At 38.4% G+C, this 23646-nt stretch overlaps 1 protein-coding gene across 1 annotated transcript; it reads left to right on the forward strand.

The window, feature by feature from the left end:
* The first annotated feature begins 245 nt into the window (after positions 1–245).
* On the forward strand, positions 246–22338 carry TMEM170B (transmembrane protein 170B). The gene is made up of 3 exons (XM_050316902.1): positions 246–804; positions 8433–8603; positions 13247–22338. The coding sequence occupies exons 1-3, from the start codon at positions 708–710 to the stop codon at positions 13375–13377; spliced, it is 399 nt and encodes a 132-aa protein (XP_050172859.1). The 5' UTR covers positions 246–707; the 3' UTR covers positions 13378–22338.
* Positions 22339–23646: the final 1308 nt, after the last annotated feature.

Consider the following 23646-nt stretch of genomic DNA (forward strand, 5'->3'; position numbering starts at 1 on the left):
ATATATTTATGTATATGTATTTGTATGCATCTAGATTTTATTTAACACACTTCTTGCCAAAGCAAGTTTCAACTGAGCGTCGACAACATCCCCAGACTTTCCCGCTCTCCTTGAGTCAAATTACGGCTCCGAATCCCGGGTCTCCGTTTGGTGGGAGGAGCGCGCGCCCCCTCGGCCCCTCCCGCCGCGCCTGCGCGGGGCTGCCCTCCCGCTGCCTCCGCGCCCGATCCTCAACTCCCGCTCCCACTCCCTCCGCTCCTTCCCCATTCCCTCCGGCCGCCGCTAGCGTCTGGCGCTGGCATCCTCCTCGCTCCTGCTCCGCTCGCTGCTGCTGCTGCATGGAGCCGCCCGCCTGAGGGCCGGCCCGGGCTGCCCCGCCCCGCCCCGCCCTCTCTCCAGGTGATGCCGGGGACCGGGGTGACGATGCCGCCGGCGAAGCGACGGCGGCCGCTGCTGATGGAGGAGGGGGCGATGGGCTCAGCCGCCCGGCCCTGCCCCTGAGCGGCGGGGAAGCGCCAGCGGCCGGCTACCCCCATCCCCAGGATCGCTCGGCTCCCCCCCGGCCGCCGTCTCCCCCTCTCCGTTCTCGATGTCTCCTCCGCGGCGCGGAGACCCCTTCGCCGCCTCCCCGCCCTCTCGCTCCTCGCCGCCGCATCCCTCCCGCCCCGCGGTCCGGCGGCCGCCGGACCCCGCCCGGCGGCAGCACCATGAAGGTGGAAGCGGGGGACAACTCCATGATCAACCTGTCGGTGCAGCAAGTGCTGAGCCTGTGGGCTCACGGCACCGTCCTCCGCAACCTCACGGGTACCGGGGCAGTGCGGGTGCAGGGGTGCGCTGGGCGGGCGGGTGGGTGGGCGAGCGGCGCCGCCGGCGTGGTGGCCGCTCCGGGGCTGGTGCACAATGGAGGGCGTGGGGGTGGCGGTGGCGGTGGTCTCCCTGTGTGCTGCGAGAGGGGAGGGCTGGTGTTTGTGCTCCCGAGTCCCTGCGTGTGTGCCTTCGTGCGTGTTCTGTGAGCAGGTATACGGCGTGTTGTGTGCGTGTCTGCTGGGGCGAGGGGTCGGTGTGCGTCCAGGGAAGCGGGAGGGACCTGCGTGTGTCAGGTGTCGGGGAGAGCGGTGAGTGTGCCCGGTGTCTGGCATGCCTGCATGTGTAAAGGAGCTGAGCGTGTATGTAATAAAAGAGGGCTAATGGTGTAGGGTGTGTGTATGCGAGTGAATTGATGGGTACCTGTGCGTGAGTGAAGGCTTGTAGAAAGCGTGTGGGTCTATAAATATGTATGGAAGTCTAGAGTATGTTTGTGGGGGTGATTGGTTTGTGTTTTTTTTTTTTTTTCTTGTGGATGTATGCTCATTGGCATTTGACAGAAAGCTATAAAAAGCAACAAAAAAACTCATAAGAATGAATGTGAAGAAATCAGACTTCCCCCACACACACCCCCTGAATATACCTGTGGACAATGAGAGCTGTGGGAGTGAATGAGGTGGCAGATATTTTCTGACAAATAAACATAATCTTAAACATCAAGGGTTCTTAAAGACTTACCTGTTTCAAAAAAAAATCTGTGAACCAAAATAGAGTCAGGCCCTCATCCTCTGTTAGGAGAGGGGAGATTTAGCTGGCTTTGGCAAGAACTGGCTTTTTTTCTGCTCAATCTCATGCTGCAGAATGTGTGTGCACTACTGTGGGAGCCAAGACATACAGTGGAGAGTAGTATCTTCTGATTTTTTATTCTGTCTAGGTGTAAAGAAAAGCAGAAGCTTCCAGCTCTGAATAAGCAGGGATTTGGTATCAATAGCAGAGATGTAACTGAGTAAATTCTTTCTCCTTGGTATAGGAGTATATGAAGTGGAGATTCCACAGATTAGTGGAAAATTTTGAGTAAAGAGTCTGTGTTTTAAGTATTTATGAAAATGTTCTCATATTTATGAAAGAATGTTGTTATCTTTTTTGCACTCTGTAGTAATGATGGATAGATCTATTCTTTTTTCTTTATCTATTAAAGGTGGAAGAACTATGATGAAAATAGAGGTGAAGCTGAAGTTGAAGCTGTAGCAAACAGAAAATTAGCATTTTAGGCTTTATTATCTTTCTTGTTCTTTTAACTTTCAGGATGCTGTTTTTATTTATTTGATCTGTCAACTTTTTAATGTGTGTCTGATGATTAAAGTGTCCAGGGATTAGTGTGGCAAACACTAATACAACTCACTTTATGAGTAGTTATTTTTGCATACCTGCTCTAAAAATATATATTGTACTCTTAAAGGAAAAATTTCACAATGTGCCAGACATCCTTGATAAAGTTTTTCCTATTAGACCATTATGCAACATGGGCGTTTCTACAAAATTCAGTGCTGAGAGTTAAAAAAAACAAGACGGCTTGTTTCTCAATGCTTTTGCAATATAATGAGGGGTTGCATAAGATATTTTTAATGTGGGATGGTTTTTCTGTTTAATTTAAAGAATATGAAAAATAATTTTTTATCCATCATAATGTTGTTGGAGAATATGTCACTGCCAGCTGAAATTGCACTACAGGTTCAGAATTGGTGCTTAAATGCAGGTTCTTCTTCTAGCCATAACCTGTTGGCCTGAATGTTCTTATGCACTGTCAACAGTCCATGAATTTCACTAGACTTAAAATCTTCTATATAACCTAGAATATATATTGATTTAATAATTTATAGTATCAAAAACTAAATAACTTACATAAACCCTTCCTAACTACTTATCCAAGTAAACTTTCTTTAAAATCAGAAATTCTGTTGTTTTCCCTGCTAAGAAAATAGATGTATGAATGAGTTTGTCTTATTTGACTACTTAATTGATTCCCTTTTGCACCTCTGTAAAGTATGAGAAGAAACTTCTCCAGAGTACTGGGAAAAGAAATTAATTAATATACAGTGTTTCATGAATATTCAAGACTGCCTTGTGTTTACTTTTGGTCTTAAAGTTGTGGTCTGGACTGGGCTTTTAAGTTGCACAAGTAAAAACTTATCTTCTGTAGATAAAACACGTTGATTGTGTTTGCGCAAACAAGTTGCAAGATTTTATCAGCATCCTTCTTAAAAATATTTTCTGAAAATTTCAACAGGGACCTGATATGAAGTCCAGCCTAAACCAGGAATGCTTCAAACCCTAGCAGTTTAATTTTGGTAGGTTCTTTTTCCCCTTAGTTAGAAGCTGAAGGGTTATTTTTATACCATATGTCTAATTTAGGTTCAACATAGAAAAAAAGAAATCCTATCTTTCATATAAGGCCTCAGATACCCAGGAGACCACAGGCAATTTCATTCCTGCCACATGCACGTTACACATCACACCCTGTGACAACTAAGGCTGCGAGCCTGGGCCCACCACCATGATGGACTTGCTTCCTGTCTTTCTTCCCTCTCTTGGGAGGAGTAACCATGGGAGAGGTGGCTTTTACCTCGTTCTGTGTTACCTCCTCCAGTAAATCTCAAGAAAACCTCCTTTATATGAACTGGTTGTGTTCTGGAGTTAGGGGTAGATCAGGATTTACTAGATCAAGTCAGATAGTAGCTGAATTTGAACTGGGAAAAAAAAAAAAAAAAAAAAACCTCCTTTGAGTATCCAGTAAAATAAATTTTTAACTGCTACTTCCATAACCAAGAACTTGGCACTATTTCTAATAGAAGCTGCTAAGCTCCATCCTGTACTCATTTGTCCCTGATTCTCTGGATTGTCTTTGTCCCATATCCTGTTACTTGAGAGAACTAGTCTGTAATTTAAGATTTAAATGCTCTTCAGCAAAGTACTTCTCTTCCACTTAAAGCAGTAAAAGCATTAGCATCTCCAAACAACAATTGACTGTATAGTTCTGTTAACTTTGAAAAATTACCAGTTAATGCACTAATTAAGTAAAGAACCTGGTGCTGAAGAAAAAAATGTAGCACAGAAAGAGCTGAGTAACTGTTGCAGGCATAATGTACTACCACTTCACCTGAGTCCTGTGAATTAATAAGTCTACAGGAATATAACATTATTGTTTTTTTTAATTCAAAATTTAACGCACACTACCTTGTTGACTTAAATTTGTATTTTTTTCTTCATAGCACAGATACTTACTGCTTGACTTAACTCTGTAGCTAATAGTAATAGGCTGGGTACGTGGCTTAGAACTGAGAGATACTTTGTTTTGGAGTAATCACTTTTGATTTATGAAATGTTATATGTAATCATTATTCATCTGGCAAAACAAGCTAAGGACTAGAGGAAAAGTGCTGAAGATGAAGGACTGAGGAGGTACTCTGTGTTTACTGAAGCTGAGTGGCAGTAGGACAGCATGTTCATATAGATAATATTTGAAAATGCTAGCATTTATCTATTTTGAGTTGACTCTACATTTTTATTTGTGTAAACTGAAGCTGTTGATAGAATGTAACTTCAAGTGTTGATAAATTGAGAGTGATATGAATGTTATATAAACAGTAACATACTTTAAAAACTCTTTTTCTAAAGTTTAAGGTTGTGTATGCCTACACTAATATATATATATAATGGATGTCTATAGAGCGTAAGCATAATGTATGTATGATAGGCATCTGATATGTATAAATGTCAAAATTAACAAAGAAGTACTCTAAAACTGCTGGGATTGGACATCAATTGCAAGTTATTTGAACCTTGAAGCTTTCCTGGTAGAAAAAAAATCCCTACCAAAGGCAAACCAGCAGAAAGGAATATAAACTGAAAACAAGATTTAAGGTAGTGTTTAAGTGCTAAGAATTTTAAGTAAACCTGAAAAATGGATCTCAGTTGGCCTATTAGAAAAACCGTGACAACTGTGCAGTAGATTGAACATCACTGTGCCTGTGAGCTTGTAAATACTGGGCCCTCCCTACTTTCCTGTATTTCTTTAGGAACTGTGGAGTTTTGATGCACATATGACAAGTTTTGGTGACTTAAAGTAATTTGGATACACTGAAAGTAAGCTCTGAAACTTTTTTAGGTTTAAGCAAAGGAAGTTTTGAAGTTTTTTTTTAAATTTTATACTTTTCATGTCTCTTTAGGGAAGATCTGTGAGGGGACAACTGTATAAACTGAGGGTAGGTTAGTATTTGAAGCTCTCTACCAGATACAGCTAAATCATTACCACCACAACAGCAAAGTACTCTGTATGTGCAGCTCATGTTGTCAAAAGAGCAAGCTAATTAGTATAGCTGCACAAGGACTGAAATTCGACTGTGTTTTCTTTTTACCAATACAAAGATGATTATCTACGTAAGTTTATGCTGCTTAAAGTATCAGTCACTATATATAGGACATAAATAGTTGTACCAGCATGTTCTTAAGACACTTCAGTCTCATTTGCTCTCACTTGTAGGTATTGCAAGTCAAATCAACAGTTAAACTACTCAGTTATTTTTGAACAAGTGAAGTCTTGAGCATTTGTGTTCAGAGGTCCACATTCTCTTTCTCTGTCTTACAATGGCATCTCTTATCCCAACCCATTCTTTGTGTCTTTCAGCGTTACTCTAACACACTTCTTTTGAGAGTTATCTCTCATCCTGATTCAGGGGTTACATGATTATAGAACATGAAATATATAATTCTCTGCCCTCAGCATGTCGGGATAAGAATGTCTACATTGTCCTCTAGATTTATAGATCTTGAAGTCTCCTCTAGTTTGCTTAAAAAATGGGCTCTCCCCCTTAACTTGTTCATCCATGTTAAACAGCTTACTCTGTTGGCTTCACCACTTGCCCAGTTAATGAGCTGAAGTAAATAAGTGAGTGTGTGGAAGTAGAAGGCATAAAAGGAGTAAATAAAAGAGAATAAGAAAGGATAACTCTTCCTCCCTTTCCTAGGAAAGGTACTCAAAAGCTATTTGTCCTGTTTCAGCTCCTAAGACATAGGTGATGTTTTAATGAAGGGAGGTCATATTTAACAAAGCTGCAGCTGCATTTTTTTGTCAAACAGGGAATATTTCTGGATGTTCTCTAATTTCCTTTTCAATGCATTCAATACGTGTGTTGCTTTTAAGTAGTAGGAGAAGAAAGTGTGTACCAAAGAACTCAATTTTATATTCCTTTAGCCAACAGGACATTTGGTGCTGGTTCTATTCTCATGCCTCCTGCCCTAAATATAAAATGAGGGCTGATGCTAATTTTCCTAGAGCCTTATTTGGAATGTAAATAAGACCAAAGATAGTTGCTCATTATGGAGCTATTTTGTTGTGTAAGGGTTTGTAAATATTTTTGGTTTCTTAGCTACAGGAGAGTAGTTAGCCTTCCCATAAGCTTTCATTTTCTTCTAAAAATACCATCATCCCAGTAAGTCTTCCTAAGACTGGAAATCATTTGTTTTTTCCACCTGGTGAGGCTTGACAATGACCACAAACACTGATTTCCTAAAAGGTGATGCAAGTGCCTAGCAAACCCTGTGGAAATTACAGTGTTTGTAGTAGAGTCAGATTCAAACAGACTTCTTTGGTCTGGTTTAGTTTGGCTCTAAGGTTTATTTCCCCCTTTCTAAGGTTTATTTCTCCCCCGGCCCCCCCCCGCCCCCAATTTCCAAGGTTTATTTCCCCCCTAGCAGGGCTGCTGAGTTCTGTATTGGTAGATTCTTTGGCTAAGCTTCTTGCTTAGGTGCTTCAACTGGAATAAAATAGTGGGAACACCCAAGCTGTGGTAGTAATGGACAAGGCCTGTTAAGACTGCAGGGGAAATTTGCTTCCCAAACTATCCATGACCAAAGCAGATTAGATCAGCAGTCGATCTTTCTTAATGTTAGTGAGGGGGTTTGTCATCTGTGGAATGACTACTTGACATTCTTGCCACTTGTCACAGTAGCTTCTGAGAGTAATGGGACATTTTGTAGAACAGTGCCATGGTCTTTACCCTTTTGCAAAGATTTTTGAGACCCAACTTGGGGCCAGGGGTGAAGGGATGGAGGATCTGAGGAGAGCTGCTTTGAGATCATGTATATGTGCATGTATCCAGGCACTCAGAAAGAGAAGTTACACCTGGAACTACAGCTGAAGTACTAATTGAATGTAGATTTACCACCCACTTTCCTTGCTGCTCTAAGAGCCTTTTGGTTACCATGGTTTAGAGGAGTTGTATATCTTTTGGCATAGCTTTGCCTTTTGTGCACGTGTGAAAGGAGAAGGGTTGAGTCTACTCTCAAAGAAATGCTGAATGAAAAAGCTTAAACTCTGTGCTATGGATATACATATAGTACTGACATTGGACTCATAGGACTGTAGTTGTTGTGTAGCAACCATTCTTTCTCAGCATCTTTTCATGGTATGTTTTCTGGTGCTTAGGATTTTAAGTTAGCTAGTTGGTTTGTATTTTTACTTGAATAGCTGAAGTGCATCAAGCTGCTTTAATACAGGCTCATCTCATGAACAGTAAGTATTCTGCTGTTGTAAGGAAGCTGGTCTTTGTTCTTTTTTTGAGGGAGAACTGCAGCAAAAACTGATCTAATGACAGTGGCATGGTAGTATGTCCATCAGGAATATGTACCCCAGTTTGCTGAATTCTGTGATGATCTATGCCTACTGTAGTTGACTTAAAAGGGATTTTTTTCTTTTATTTACCCACCCTTTTGATTTATAGTGAAAGTTTTTAGAAAATTGCCACTAAGTGAGAAAGGTTCTTTAATTCTTATGTAGCTTCACTGATGGTTCCAGCTCTTTTCTTTGAAGGTAATCATCATGTCTACCATTCTTCAAAGAAATGTTTGTACTCCACACATTCTCAGGATCTCTTGTCCTTGTTTAGTAATTTAAATAATAGTGCCTACCTCTCTCTGAAGTCCTCTGCTAAGCAATTGAAAACAAGGAGTTAGATATGTTAGAATTTCCTGTTAAAACTGTAGTGTTTTTATTTGCGCCTTTGAAGGTAATTTGATGGAACAGCTTCTGGGTAGATAAACTGAAGTATTTAATCTCAGTTTTCCCATTTGATGTTACCTGATGCTGTCTCTTCTTGGTGGAGGTGGGGGGAGAGGGGACAACAACAAAAAAACCCACGCCTGCCCCAAAATAAAAACTCACCATCAAAACGAACCCCCCCCCCAAACAATTCTTGGCTTTTTCCTCATTTGGTCTTTGTGTCAGAGAATATTTCATTCTGCAGCAGTAGTTACAATATCTGTTAAGAAATTGCAATTAACACTGTTTAAAGAAACTTCTTGTAAAAATACACCTGAATTAAGATTTTTGCCAGAATACTTTTTATAATTTTTATCACAGTAGTTATTCCTTTATGGTATGACTGCTAAAAGTAGGCAAGTGTCTTGAGCATACGCTGATGGTGTCACATATATTACTTTTAAGATGGAAATGCTACACAAACCAGTATTGCTTTTTTCTTACTGTTGATTATATGTGATGTTTTAAAGTTTCTTGCTTATAAAGTTCTTGTTTAAAAAATATTAACCCTTTATTGACTGCTTTCTTTCAGAGATGTGGTACTGGGTTTTCCTCTGGGCTCTCTTCTCCTCTCTCTTTGTCCATGGTGCTGTGGGAGTATTAATGTTTGTGATGCTGCAGAGGCATAGGCAGGGGAGGCTGATCTCTGTCATTGTGGTCAGCATTGGATTTCTGGGTTCTGTAACTGGAGCAATGATAACCAGTAAGTTTGCCTTTTGCTTTGTTTGGGCTTTTTTGTTGGGTTCTTTTTGTTTCTTATTTTACATATAACTTCTATAAAGATAAAAATATTTTTTAAGTGAATTGTTGATTGTTTATTAAGGATTTCTTCCCCACCATCACCCCTCAAAAAAAAAAAAAAAATTAGTCTGTGCCGATGTTCTAGGTAAAGTGTTCAGCAGAGCATCTGTTACAGAGTTTCTTATGATGCTAGCCTAATGCCTGCTACTCAAGATACATTTTTTTTCTTTCTTGGTATTGTATCCACAGATAAGATGCAACCCTTTTTCTGTTAAAGCTGTTAAAATCTATATTCATGATTAGAATACTTCAGACAGTGGGAATATATTATGTAGTAAAGCGCAAAAGCGTTTCACCTGACCAAATGTGACACGAGACTGATGTTGCCAAGAATGTTTTGAGGAAATGCTGTTTAGCTGTTTTAATCTAGAGCTACTGGTATCTGATACTGCTTTTCCATATTTCCTAAGAAATTATGTTATCTGCGTCAGTTCTGAAATATATGCCATGAAACCCTTAGGGCACTTTATTCAGTCTTCGGCTTTATCATATCCAGCTATGTTTATCTAACTTATAAATAGACTACAGTAGCTTTTCCAAGCAACTAGGAGCTTGGTGAGTTTTCTGTTGCAGGGGAAATAGTGAATATTATTATTTGCAGGAAAGAAGCATGTGCTTCATTGTCTGAAACAATGCTGGTAAGGTTTCAACATTCAATTCAATGTATTGAATGGTGCCTATGTTTACTGAGCAGTAGTTTCTGCCCAAAGGTCTTCAGTGTTGTTGACAAGATAGCCTAACTTGAAAGGCCTTCAGGGGTAAGGAACTGTAAACCTAGCAAACATCATTTAGTCTGTAGGCAAGCCTTCCTGCCTTTCATTCCCATTTTCCTGTGTATTGTCCAGATCATCTGAATAGTGCTATGACTTCAGCTTTGGACAGATCCATGGATGATTTGTGACAGATTATTTCTTACTGCTACTGAAAGTCCTACTTGCCTGTTGGTTTTCAAGGTTAAGTAAAAATGCAAATTTCATGAGAAGCTTCATTAAGACATTCCTCAAAAGGTTGTTTTATTTACTATATCTTTCTCAGCCTAACATTTCTACCCTTCAACATAGTATAGTTCAGCATAACTCTACATTTTTTAATTTTTTTTTTTTTTTGCTAAGGTGAGGTGGAACTAGTTGAGTGCCTTGCATTATACAATATCCTGATTTTTGTCTTATGATTAAAATGGCCTGTTACAGTGGCCTGTTACAAGGTCAACCATGCATGGGCATTTCTGAAGTACTGAAATTAGGAAATGTGATGTTGGAATATCCAAGCAGAGACTTTCACAGCTTTCTGTGGTGGGTAAGGTTCAGGATCAGTGTTTCTCAAATGGAAGCACTTTGTGTCTTTATCTATGCATAGAAAGAGGAGCAACACAGTTGTATTTTTGGCATCCAGTTTTTCAGGTCAAAACATTTAGCAAGTAAGCAGTCCTGTTTACATGCAAAATCATTTCTCTAAGCTTAGACTATAGACTTGTTGTACTGTTCCCAAAGGTTTCGCATGGAGCATTGCAACTTGATTAGTCAAATACCTGTGGAGCCCCTGGTGGTCTAGTGGTAAAGGCGCCGCGCTATCACCGCGGAGACCCGGGTTCGATTCCCGGTCAGGGCCACTCCCGGGCAGGTGGGGCTCGTTAGCCCTTAAAGGCAACCCATCTACGTCCTAAGGACCTCGCTGCCACCGTCCAAGCTCGCTTGGCCCCGGCAGATGAACCTTAGGATTAAGGGTGGGCTCAGTTCCGCGCACACTGTGTCTCACCTAAAAAATCCAATGCGCAGGCTGGAAGGTGGAAAGACCTTCCCCGGATCTTCGCTTGCGAAGACTGGCCATTATTATTATTATTAGTCAAATACCTTTATTTTCAGGTATTTCTTGTTTCTGGCCAAAACAGGGTTGTTTCATTCTGCAAGAAATTCTGTGGAGACAAATTATGATGATCAAATACTAAAGAGGATTTTTCATAGCTATTGTGTTGCAAACTCGGAAATTCAAGTTGGAAGTATTTGTTGTTTGGATATACCTGGTCTAGTGCTTAAGAAATTGAAATAGCAAACTGACATCAACTTCTACTTTGTATTTCCAGTCTTCTGTGTTGTTTGTATAGGTCAGTGAAGGCAATATAGATTATTAAATAATATAAGTTTAATTTTGCTCAGGTAGATTTTTCCAACTTTCTGGGGTGTTTTGGGGGTCTCTTTACCAGCATACAGAAAAGCATTAAAAAATCACAAAATTTGATGGTTATAAAAAAGGTATTAAAAATTTACTAAATAGCAGGAATAACCTCCAAACAAGGAAAACCCCCATAAAACTCAACCAAAACCAACAAACAAAACCACAACAACCAAAAACCCCACCCAAACCAAACAAGAACAGAAAAATATGAAGCAGCTTAAGGCAAGGATTTTAGCTGTATGCCATCCAGAAGTGTTTGTTCTTCCTTTCCCCCAGCACAGTCCTTTTTGGTGACATATTCTCATTTCCCTTGTTGGCAGCCTATTGTAATGTACTTTGGCACTATACCAACTGTGCTGGGTTATGCATTACAGGTTGTATTACACGCTGTTATTTGAGTAATAATATGTAATTAGCAAACTAGCAATTTTTTATTGTTTTATTATGGATATTTTCCAGAATATCTCAGTGTTTTCTCAAGAAGCCCAACGTTTCTGTTATTGATTAACTAATAGCGCCAAATTCTAGTGTGCACATTTGGCCAATTTGAATTCACTTTGAGAGTTCAACCACAAAAATAATTTTCATGTCAGTAGTGGGCTCAGTCTAAAGGATCTGTTTCGGTTTTTGACAGCAGCTAGGCAAGGAACAAATGGAAAAGCTTATGCAAGGTAGCTGAGTGAATTACCATAAGGCAGGCCTTCTGGTGAGATGTTTCTGACAAAATATACTTTACAGAATATGTTTGGGGTTTTTTAAAAACAACAATAAAAAATATATGAACCCCAAACTTACCTAGCAGTCTCATTAATAGTGTTTGTAAGTGGTGTTATGGCCAAAATTTTTAGTGAATTCTACTCTTCCTGAAAATTTTGTGATAAAAAATGAGGTGTTACTTTTCGAAGATGTCAGATGATGCAGATACAGACTGTACTTTCAGAAAATCTGTTGGAACTCAATGTATTTCTGTGTTACTACTGGGTTTTTGATCACTTAAGCAGACTATTCCTGTTAGTGATTGTGCAAAGCAAAACAAAAAAACCCAACACCAATGTTTTTTAACTCTTGTCTATTATGTTAAAAAATTGTGTTGGCTTTTCAGTTTTCTTTGAGCCTTAAAAAGCCTCTGTGATCTCTGAAAGCATGTAGTTATGACTAGATAGCACCTGAGACCATGCATACTGAAGGCCTACAACTAAGTTTTGTGTTTCATTTCAGAAAAAAGTTATTAATTCTGAAATAAAAGATAGTAAGATGTTTGACCTTCAGGGAAGGAAATCAAGCACTGTATAGACAATATTAGTTCAGAAAGTATTAAATAAAAGCTTAATTCTAGGTGAACTTCTGAGGTTCAAATTGAGTGCATTATTTTACCTGTGGACACAGCTGTATACAAGCGAGTATTTCTTTTTTTGTGTTAACATTTTACCATCCTTAAAAGACTCAGAAATTTGAGCATAAATTATCACTCATCATTAGCATTTTTTGTTGGTTTTATTGATCGTTATAAGGACTCATCTTCCTCAGGCTCCATGACATCCGTTTGCTCTGTGACTTGTTCTTCAAACGCACACGATAATTTCAGTATATAAAAGACAGTAGAGGGAAGTTAATAACATCTGTCTTTGTTTACAGTGTTAATAGCATCTGACCTTGTTTTTGATTGATCCTGGCCATTTGGTAGTGTACTTTAAATGTGAATTTGCACACAACTGTACAAGAAAAATGGTCTTTTGATTTTTAGTGTGTTATAGCTCAGACTCTGATTGTATTGGTTAGAAATTTCCTCTCATACACTTCATGGATAACACTGCAGTACTTTGATCTTTTTCATGTTTTGCTTGATTTACTAAACAATTGTTAACAATTGAGTCTTTTAAGTCAAAACTAAACTGACATAATATGACCAGGTTATTCAACTGAAATATTAAATGAAGCTGTGTATACAATGATTTTGTAAATGCTAACAACTTTACTGTTGTTGTCTTCTCCCTGCCTATACAAGCAGTATTAAACCACACTTTTGGACTTGATCAATTTTTAGAGGATTCTTTTGCTACTTTTCAAACTAGCACAAGGCAAAAATGTAAAAAGAAATATTTGAAGATGTTTACAGGGAAACAACTAACTCTATTTTCTTAAATCAGACTGATGAACAAAAGTTATTCTGGTTCAGTTGGAAGAATCATTCCTGAAAGACATACATAGCTAAAAAAATACAAGCAAGGCTAATAGTTGTGTAATACCATGAAGTAGTAAAGTATTTGGTAATGTTTTAAAAATAGCTGATGCATAGAGACAGTAAATAATTTGTCGTATTTCAACTTTGGCTTTTTTTTGTGATTTGATAATTGTTTTTCTTGTGATTCTTAGGTGCTGCAGTAGCTGGAATTTACAGAGTAGCAGGGAAGAATATGGCTCCCCTAGAAGCTCTTGTCTTTGGTGTTGGACAGACAGTACTGACATTAATTATATCATTTTCAAGAATTCTTGCAACGCTTTGAGACTTATGTAGAAGGGGAAAAAAATCAACTAGTCCTAAGGAAATCTTTAATATGAGGAGAAGCTTCCCTGAAGTGGATTCATCAGCGTATGGACTTGAATTCTCGTGTAAGAGAAAGGAAGCTATGTGGAAAGTGCACTACAGATCTAGAGGCTCAGTCAAATGAACAGACTGTCCTCTAGCGTTGGAACTGTTGTACTTCTGCACTGCACCTCACGTGCCTCGGTCACAGGCAAGGTGCAATCCTGGTGTGCGGAGTGGAGATGAAGCACCTTGAACGGCTGCCAGTCAGGTTAATGCTTGATGATGGGATCATTGTTCTTAACGTGTAATAAAGTATTAAGGGGCGGTCCTGAAAATTGCTGTGTGTGCCAAACTTGGAGTTTAATTCTGAGCAGGTGGCTGGGTAAGTTTTGAAATACGGCAGAGTGCTGTGAACATACATGATTCTCCTTGAGCTCTAGGGAAATAGCAAGATAACTGACTTTTGTATTAGCAGAATCTCTTTCAATGCTGAATGTTATTGTTTGGCATCCAAAACAACTGTTAGATCTGCTTCAAAATGTAGATGAATTTTGATGGAGTTTAAGAACCACAGCTTTAACAACCCTGATATAATTAGCACTATGTGAAGAATGGCTCATGGCAGTTTTCTGAAGCTTAGCACATTTCTTCGTGATTTTAGCCTGTCAGAAATCAGGAGTTTAAGGAGACTGTATGAAGATTACTAAGTACAATCTGTTGTGTATGCACAAGCAAATCTTAAATTGAAGTTTTCCTTGAAATTATTTTGTCTTAAACATACAGATGGTTATCAGGCATTCTGCAAACCTCAAAAAGGATATGTGTTGCAAATAAGCTCCCTGTATTTATTTAAGCACTGATGGGACCCTTAACCCTGCATATATTCTGTAAAGAACACACAAATATAACAGACTCTCAGACTATACACCTATGAGGAAAATGGAGAGGGTACAAACATGATATACTGTTTTTCTGCTGAACAAAAATATTAAGTTTAATAAAATAGTTGCTATACTCCAAAAATTTGGAAGTGGGGCAGCACTAATGTCATTTACTACCTTGTTTCTGAACACTTATAACTTCGGAAAGATTAAGATACCTGGAAATTTCAAAGACTTAGCTTCCAGTAGTTTGTGCTGTTCTAGTTTAAAAGGGACAGTAGTGTTGTGCATGTGGAATGTCTTACTTGTGAGTGTTTTTGGATTAAATAGAAACTTTAGGTCTAATGACTATTTATGAAATACAACATTTAAAAGGCATAAAGTTCTGTGAGGAATAAGGAATCTTTTACATCTTTCCTCATCTGAATGCTTTTCAGCAGTTGGCTCTGAATACTGAAAGGAAGAGTAAGTTGCTCAAAGGTTTTGCTGTTATGATGTCAAAAAGACTTTCAGCACTGTTGGAAACAGTGGGCACCTACTGCACAGCTAAAACAATATGGTTAAAATATAGCTTACAGTCCAGTCATTGCTTAGTGCTTCAAAAATAATGAATTAACCTGTCTGCCTTTATCTTACTCCATGTACGTGGTTTTTTGTTTGTTTTTTTTTTTTTAAAGTACTAAGAAAGCTAATATTATTTGTTTTCTTTAAAAGTATTTAAGTCTTGTTTGGAAAATGTACAGTCATGGGCTTTGCAGGGGACAAGTTAAAATATAGGTTTATAAACATTTTCAGTGTTATATTTTTGACTTTGAATTGCTCTAAAAATGTGGCTGAATACATATACTCTCATGTTTTGAATGTCTTCAAAAACTTACTTTTGTGTTTTCTTTTTTTGTCTTGTGGCTTTTACATTCTGCTTGTACTTTTTGGCACACAATCATTGCACTTTAATAGACAATGAAATTATCACAACTGTAAAAAGCAATTGAAACTTCTCCCCATTGTCTTAAATTGTGAGAAAACTGGTTTCAGGTATTTAAGTCAAATTGAATAATAAAGTAATTGAAGATATTTCTCCTAATGTGCCTTGTTACATACATATTTAGGGGAGAGGATTAAAAAGAAACCTGTTACATCTTTATTCTTGTTCTATTTTGGTTATTTCGATTTCATTTGGTTACTTGATACAATGTCTTATCCAACAGACATCACACATTTTGTTTGACAACCTGGAAATGCTTGTCTTAATCCAAACCAATCATATAATGAAGCACTGTGTTCTGTAGTATAAATTGTCTCGACTTTAAGTCACACTGAAAATTCTTCCCAGGTTCCAAATTTCCTGGAACATCTCAACTCTTCTTTTTCTAGAGGCTGCTATGCTGCCAGTGATCAATGGCTTGCTGTCTTTCACTAAGTTAAACTGCAGCAGGCTACTACTAACTGATGAGATACCAATACTTCTATTGATGATTTTCATTCTTCCTTTTAATTACGGTGCCAGTGAAATTGTTGCCATTGCAATTTTCCTTTTTTTTTTGCAGGAGGTATCTTTGCAGGTTTTAAGTTACCTTTCTCCAAGTAATTTTTATTTCATAGATTGTTGTAATCACTTTTAAAACATTGTTTGCTTAGTTGTCTCTGCGTTATATGGCATTATTGCCTGGCAACAAGAGACAGGCAGATAATATAATGCTTAAGTGGCTTAACAGAGACAAAGCTTTATTTAACAGAAGTTTGTTTTCAGCTGTTTCTTGTGAGGAATTTATGAGGACAAATAGTTTGTCTATTGAAGTATTCTTTGATCATAGCATAAACGTACTGCATAGTAACTCCAACAGTGAAAGGAAGTGTAAGTGGCCTTATGTCTGCAAAACTTCTAAGTTTCATTCCACATCCCTAGAAAGAGCATTGTTAAACCTAAGGTGCTTTAGTCAGTGCAGTTTATGCATATATGTGTGAATGTGTGTATATATATATATGAATGGTGGCTTTGCATTGTGTTTTATACCTGACACATAGTAACAACTGAAATAACTTTTCCAAGAAACATAAAATTACCTTAGCTAACCTTCCCCCACACCCTGCCCCTCTTCATTATTCTACAAAGATATCTTGTGTGTGAATGGCACTGATGGTACTCTTGTTCCCTTTGGACAATACAGTGTTGTGCAGATGTCCATATGGGATGTTTTAGCACTATCTTGAAATAGCCCTGCCTGTCTCTGCCTTGTATCACTAGGCACATTCTGCATTGTGTAGAACAAATAGTGCATCAACACAATTTAGTTTTTGGAAGAGGCAGGAGTACTGAGTATAATATTTAATGTGAGAAAGCTTCTACTGCTTTGTTAGAGGCTACTGTTAAAGATTAAAACATTCCACACACTTCCAATTTATCAGGATGGTCATAGAATCATAGAATATCAGGTTGAAAGGGCACTCAAAGATGATCTGGTCCAACCTTTCTTGTCAAGAGCATGGTCTAGACAAGATAGTCCAGCCAAATCTTAGAAATGGGCAGTCAATGTTGGGGAATCCAACACTTCCCTGGGGAGATTATTCCAATATAATTATTCCAGTGTCCAACTGGAATCTCACAGAGTAACTTGTACCTGTGAATCCTCATCTTTTCCGTGTGACTCCTTGTAAAAATGTAACCATCCTTTAAAAATTGGAATATGGTGGTAAGGTTCTCCCTAAGCCTTCTTTTCTCAAGACTGAACCAACCCAGTTCTCTGTCTTTTCTCATATCTCAGGCTTTCCAGGCCTTTGATTATCCCTGTGGCCCTTCTCTGGACCTTCTCCAGGCTGTCCATGTAGGGTTTTTTGCATAGTGGAGACCAAAACTTAACACAATATTCCAGGTGTGGCCTGACAAGCGGCCTGAATAGAGTGGGATAATGATGATTTTTGTCTCTCTAGGTGATGCCCTTGTTGATACAGTCCATCATCCCACTGGCTTTCTTTGCTCAACAGCACACTGCTCACTCATATTGAGCTGCTTGTCCACCAGGATGCCCAGGTGCCTTTCTATAGAGCTGCTACTCAGCCAGATTGATTCCAGCCTGTGCTGCACTCCTGGATTATGTTTTCCCAGGTGTAAGACCTTACACTTGTCCTTGTTGAACTTCATAAGGTTCTTGTTTGTGCACTCTTACAGCTTACCTATGTCTTTCTGCAGGGTGGCTCTTGCTTTTAAAATGTCCACTTCCCCACTTAGTTTGGTATCACCAGCAAACTTCGTCAGGATACACTTGATCCCATGGTCCAGATCACTTATGAAGGTGTTGAAGCCTTGGGCCCAGTATTGGTCCCTGGAGGGGCCCACCTGTGGCAGGTTGCCAGTTTGAAAAGGAGCTATTTGTCACCAACCTCTGGGTGCAGCCTGTTGGACAGTTCCTCATCCACTGCACTGGCCTTTCATCTGGACCATCATGCATCAGTTTCTCTAGGAGGGGGCTGTAGGAAACCACATCAAAAGCCTTGGAGAAATCCAGGTGGACAATATCCATTGCTGGCACTACGTCCACCGAGCAGGTTACTTTGTCGTAGAAGGCAGTCAGAGTACGATTTGCCCCTGGTGAATCCCTGCTGGCTCTTCCCAATCGTGATTCATCTGAACTGCTGTAGTCCTTCAGAGGATTCATTCCATAACTTTCTTAGGGACTCTAGTAAGACTGATGGACCTATAATTTCCTGGATCCTCCTTTAAGCCCTTCTTGTAGATGGGGCTCAAGCTCCTGTGACAGGTCACATGCCAGCTCTTCCTTCACTGACTGGCAGTGTGGTCTGTGTTTGCATCAGCCTGGATTTCTGTGTCCCAGGGCTGGGGGCCTGGCAGTGCTGATAAAGACTGAGGTGAAGGAAATGTTGAGAAGATCTCTGTCTTTTCAGTGTTGTTGGTTATTGTTCACCTCTCCTGTTTTAACAGGGTGCCGATATTTTCTTTCTGCTTTTATTTACACTCCTGAAGAACACTTTCTTGGAGTTTTTGACATCTCTGGCCAATTTCAATTCAAGATGAACTTTTGCTTTTCTAACTGTGTCTCTTCACACCTATGAGGACATGTCAATGTCCTCATAGCTCACAGTGAGTATTGGTCTGCTTTTCCATCTCTGGTACGCTTCTCTTCTGGCTGTGAGCAGATTCACAGGTTCACAGTTAACCCAAGGTGGTCTCTTGCTCTGCCTGCTTTCCTGACCTTAAAGTGGATAAGCTAGTTTTGTGTTTCCTAGAGACTGTTGTTGAAAAGCTCCCAGCAGTCACTAGCCACTTTATCCTCCGTGCTGCCTCTAGCATCCCTCCCAACTGAGCTCTGAGGATGCTGAAGTTTGGTCTTCAGAATCTAAAATGTGGGTCTTCATTGTGCTCAGCAGGATCCCGAACCCCACAATAGTTTGATTGTGGCAGCCAAGGCTATTACTAATTGGAATACTACAAAGCAGGTTTTCTTGTCTTGTAAGTAGGAAGTCCAGCAGTGCCTCATTCTTGGTTGGCACATATAACATTTGTATTCCAAATATGTCCTCTGTGTATTCCAGGCACTTGATGGGTAACATGTGATCTGTTGTATTGTTCTTCCAACAAGTCTCTGGGTATCAAACATAAGAACCAGATTCTGGTGACCCAAAGCTTGCCTAAGTGACCCAAATATTGCTTCGTTGGCCTTATTGTCTTGGTTTCGAGGTCAGTAGCAGATGCCTTCTGTAAGAATCCCCTCTCTGATCTTGACTCAGAGGCATTCCATAAAGCTTCCACAATTGCCATGCATATTGGTATACATACACTTGAGGTGGCTGATCTTCTGATTCTCATCTTGGGAATCAGCTAAGGAATATTTGTCACTGCTCTGGTTGTCCTGAATTATTGCCCAGATCAAAAAGTTTTGTTTTTACTCAAAAACTGCAGCTTTATTATAGGAAAAAATCTTCTGAGTAATATAATTACTGTCGTTCATCTTGTGGTCATTTTGATGTTATGAAACTGATCTCTGTACTTGACTAGTGATGATTTGATGTTTGCTATTGACCTTTTTTTGAAAAAAAACCCAGTAATTTAACTAGTTTTGGGCATTCGAGATGGACCAAAGAGAGTAGTCCTGATTTTGTCTAACATAGCTATTTTTGAAGTACACTGTTTTTATGATGCTAAGGGAAATAGTATTCCCCTCTCAACATAGTGCATATTGATATTTATTTTGCTTACAGTTTGTATTTGAATGCTGTTGTGGGGGGCTATAAGAATTGGTGTAATTTTTTTTTCTGTTTTAATTTATGTATTTCATGCACTAGGCATTTTCTAATAATGCCTTTCCTGCATTAAATCTAAATATTTTATCATGAGCACATTAAACTGCATGGTTTTGTACACAGCCATTCAACATCATACCTGTGTAATTCCAGACAAGCAGACACAATAGTACTCCTAGGTGTAACAAAGTGTGGATGAATTAGTTAGGGCCCCCTTCCCAAAAATTATGTGACGCTCATAAGGCTTAGAAATGCAATTGTAAACGTGACAGTTTTTTTCAGTTGCTTTATTGTTTCTAGAAGGAGGCTTTTTCACCATATGTGTATTTCTGTTAAGGGGAAGAATGTGGAGATTGGTTGTTAGATGGCAACTGCAACCTAATCTAATTCCAAGCAATTTTAGTTAAAATGAAATTCTGAATTTTGTTCATAAATTATGGTGGATTACTACATACATATAAATGTTAGAGCATACCTTTATTTCAGAGTTACCAGAATTTAACATAAAGCTGCATCAGTATATTGATGGGATACCTTTTCAATTATTACATTGGTTTTTGGGTTTTTTTAGCCTCTAGATTGAGAGCAGGGTAAGGTAAAAAGACTGTTTAAATCCTCAGCTATTTTTCAGAAAGAATATGTGTTCTTTGTGTACAGGTGAATTTAACAGAGCTGGAAAAGGTCAGTGGGAAAAGCATTCTGTACTCTGTTCCAGCAGTGAAGTCTTTAGCTGGGCTGCCTTAGTTTGTGTATTTAACTGCACATCCTTTGGGGAAAATGAAGTTATCATGGAAGGCAGAATTCAACTTGAGTACATATGTTTGATATCTTGTGAGTGTGAAAGCTTATGTCCTGACAGCACAATGCTTGCCACAGTTGTCCCTGAAGTTACATTCAAAATCAGTTTGTGCATTAATTTAAAATGTAATCACAAAGATATCTCAAAACCCCTAAAGATGTATTACTGCTTAGAGTATTCTCCCATTGTAGCAGGTGTAAAAACAATTATACTGTAAAGCAATGGTTTAAATAAGTATTTTCTGTCAGGAACACACAATTTTTGCACTGCTTGTTGTTCATCTTGTAGTTGCTGAAGTCTGTAGGAAGTTACTACCTGAATTTGACAGGATTTGTCAGTTGTTAAAAGGAAAGGATAGCATGTCCTTTTGTGCTTCTTCTGTGAACTGAAAAAAAACAAATATAAGGCAAATTAAATACTGAAGAGATATTTTCAATAAAATAAACAATATTTGGTTGATACAAATGGCATTGATTTTGATTTGAGGTCTAATTTTCTAAGTTTACTTGAGATATTTAGTATTTATTATCACCATTGCAAAATCTGTTTCTGGATTATCCATCAATATAAGGTATATTGGTGAAGCCATGGGAGCTAAAAATCTACAAGCTTTTAAAATTACTTGGCTGGAGGTTTTATTTGTTTGAAATGTGCCTAATTTTTATACAGATAATAAAGTTCTGAAGGTCCTTAATATTTTTGGGGTTTTAAAGGATAATCAGGTATCTGTGTAACTAAACTTTTGACTGTGACAATATATAGAATAGCACATAATTCTTCAAAAATGCTTACAGAAACCACTAAGAATAGGTACCTATTTTACAGTTAGAAAAAGACTACAGTATTTAACATCTGTATTGATAATTTTAACAGTTGTACTATAAGCTTTGCAAATCCAATCAGCATTCTAACCTTTTGCATTTGGCTGAGCAAATAAGGAGGAGAGGAAAACAGGAATTTGAAGATCTCTAAACATGAAAAAAGTAAAAATATCCATTAGTCCACTGACAAAATTGTGCTCCTGCAGTAGGGTTTTTCATCAAGCGTGACTTAAACAATAGATCATACACAATGCAGCATGGTATCTCCCCATAAACTGTCTTGTGGATAGAATGCATTCTTCATATTTGTGCTGGAAGTGAGTGTTCGTGTCTTCATTTTATGAAGTTACCTAAGCTAAAGGGTTGTGACCTATGCGTTGTTATGGAGTTCAAAGATAGCAAGAACAGTGATGAAGAAGAGTGATTTAACATGTAGTTGATCTGTGTTTTGTACAGGATTATATTACACTGTACAAAAGATATTCGTTTTGAGTTGTGGATGTACTGCATGCTCATGTAATAGTTAAGCTCCAATTAAAAGAAGTGTGACATTTAAGCTGTAAATACTGTATACTATTATCTTTCTTTTTTTAAGCAACTTTTTTATTTCCCTGTGTGTACAGTTCTCTATGTACATATAAGAAAACACAACATTTTGAGAAACTTTTGTAGTTAACTTTTGCATTTTTATTCCGTTAATGATCTAAATATGACCATTTGGCTGTCTATTTAGTTTGAAGTTTTCATTGTATGCTTTCAGGTTCCTTGAAAAACAGCAATAACAGTTGGGCAATTACTTAAAGTAAAACATTTTCCTGCACAATTTCCTCTTCCTGGTTTAGAATGGAGTTACAGTGGAATACTTGTCCAATTTTAGGATTTAAAACACCTCTTTTATCTTTTTTTTTTCCTTCTTTTTCATGGTAGGAAATGTTTTGTAGTAGCTTATGGACAGAATTTAGAAGTCAAACACAATTTCTCATGCTAATTTATTTAAATTAAAAATTTCTATTAAAATATTTTCATCAATTTTCCATAGTTTATTGCATGTTCTTCAAGTAATCATGAAGCTATGTGTCAGCCTCTGTATGAAATACTCTGATAACACAAGTTTTACATTTTGTGAACCTGATTAAAATGTACAAATGTGCACATAAAATAAAGCTAAAATTGGTAATTAAGTGATGTACTTTCTTCTAGACTATAGCGGTGTGCTCCTGCAATCATCCTAATTCTGATTTATAGACAGAAAAAAACCATCAGTGGGACCTGTGTTAGCACCAGACCGAAGTGTGTTATGGGCCAGACTTTGATTTCTCCATTATTTTTCAGATATTGTTTTATTTATATATATATATATATATATTGTTTTATAACCTATGGCCTCTGTTTTTGATTGTTAAACTTTAGCATGTGGGAAAAAAAATGTCTGAGCAAATGAAAAATCTATAAATGGCTAGTTACAACAGAAACTGAAGCAGCTGTTTTTTTGAGGTTATATTAAGGATTTGTTTATGCAACTGGTATGTGTAGTTTAGAAAACAAATTAGTTGCAGAAATGAAAACCAGATTGATATAGTTCATGAGGTTAAGCCAGCTCACAGGGGAATGCTGTTTGGGGAAAAATATGCTTAGTCACCATAATGTAAGTGTTCTTAGGTTTTTTGTGGTTGCTGACCTGCTGAGATATGTAGATGCCATTTACTCCTGCTTTTGTCACATGTACTTAATTTTTAAGCAAGTCTAATTCACCATAAGTGTATTAGTCATTCCCTCTTGGAGATGCCATTTTGACAGTCTATGATGTAAGCTTTTTATTGCTTATTTTAAATAAAAGCTGAAGTTTTATTTGCCTTATATTTTCTTAAAGCAGTCTGTGAGAGCATTCACTAGTAAATCTGTGTCTCTTCCAGGCAGACTGCTTTTAGAGATGGCATCACAGGAGCAGACTTACAAAGAGCTTAAGGCACTTTAGAGAGTATAAAACCAGGTTGCCACATCTCAAAGTAGTGGTGGGTTAGTTTTTCATTTGGTTGGTTGTTTTTTGTTTTGTTTTGTGTTTTGTTGAGTGCATTTGGGGGTTTCGGGATTTTGTTTGTTTGTTTGTTAATTTGTAAATTAAAATTGCTTTCACAATGAGCTTTTAGTGTGAGGCACATACCTGAATATGTATATACCTGAGTATACATGATATATAATACCTGAATCTTCCTGTTATAAACTGTGGAGGAACTTGTGTAAGGAACAATGCAATACTGTGCAAAAGCATAAGCTTTCAGAGTAACTGCCAGAAGCAAGCAGCTATTTTAATTTTGTACCCTGTGTGGGGTACCTGCCTCCGCAGAACAGCTGAATACCTTTGGGATCTGGCTCTGACCACAGCAGGGATGCCTCACCAGCTCCCTGGCTGCCTGCCCTGAACCGCTGCAGGAACAACTGTGAAAACGGAGCTATGTCTGCAGCAGGAACCAGGTGGGACAGCAGCACCT

The sequence above is a fragment of the Myiozetetes cayanensis genome, unplaced genomic scaffold (genome assembly GCF_022539395.1).
Source record: "Myiozetetes cayanensis isolate MyiCay16 unplaced genomic scaffold, myiCay2020 scf1, whole genome shotgun sequence".
Lineage (NCBI taxonomy): Eukaryota > Metazoa > Chordata > Aves > Passeriformes > Tyrannidae > Myiozetetes > Myiozetetes cayanensis.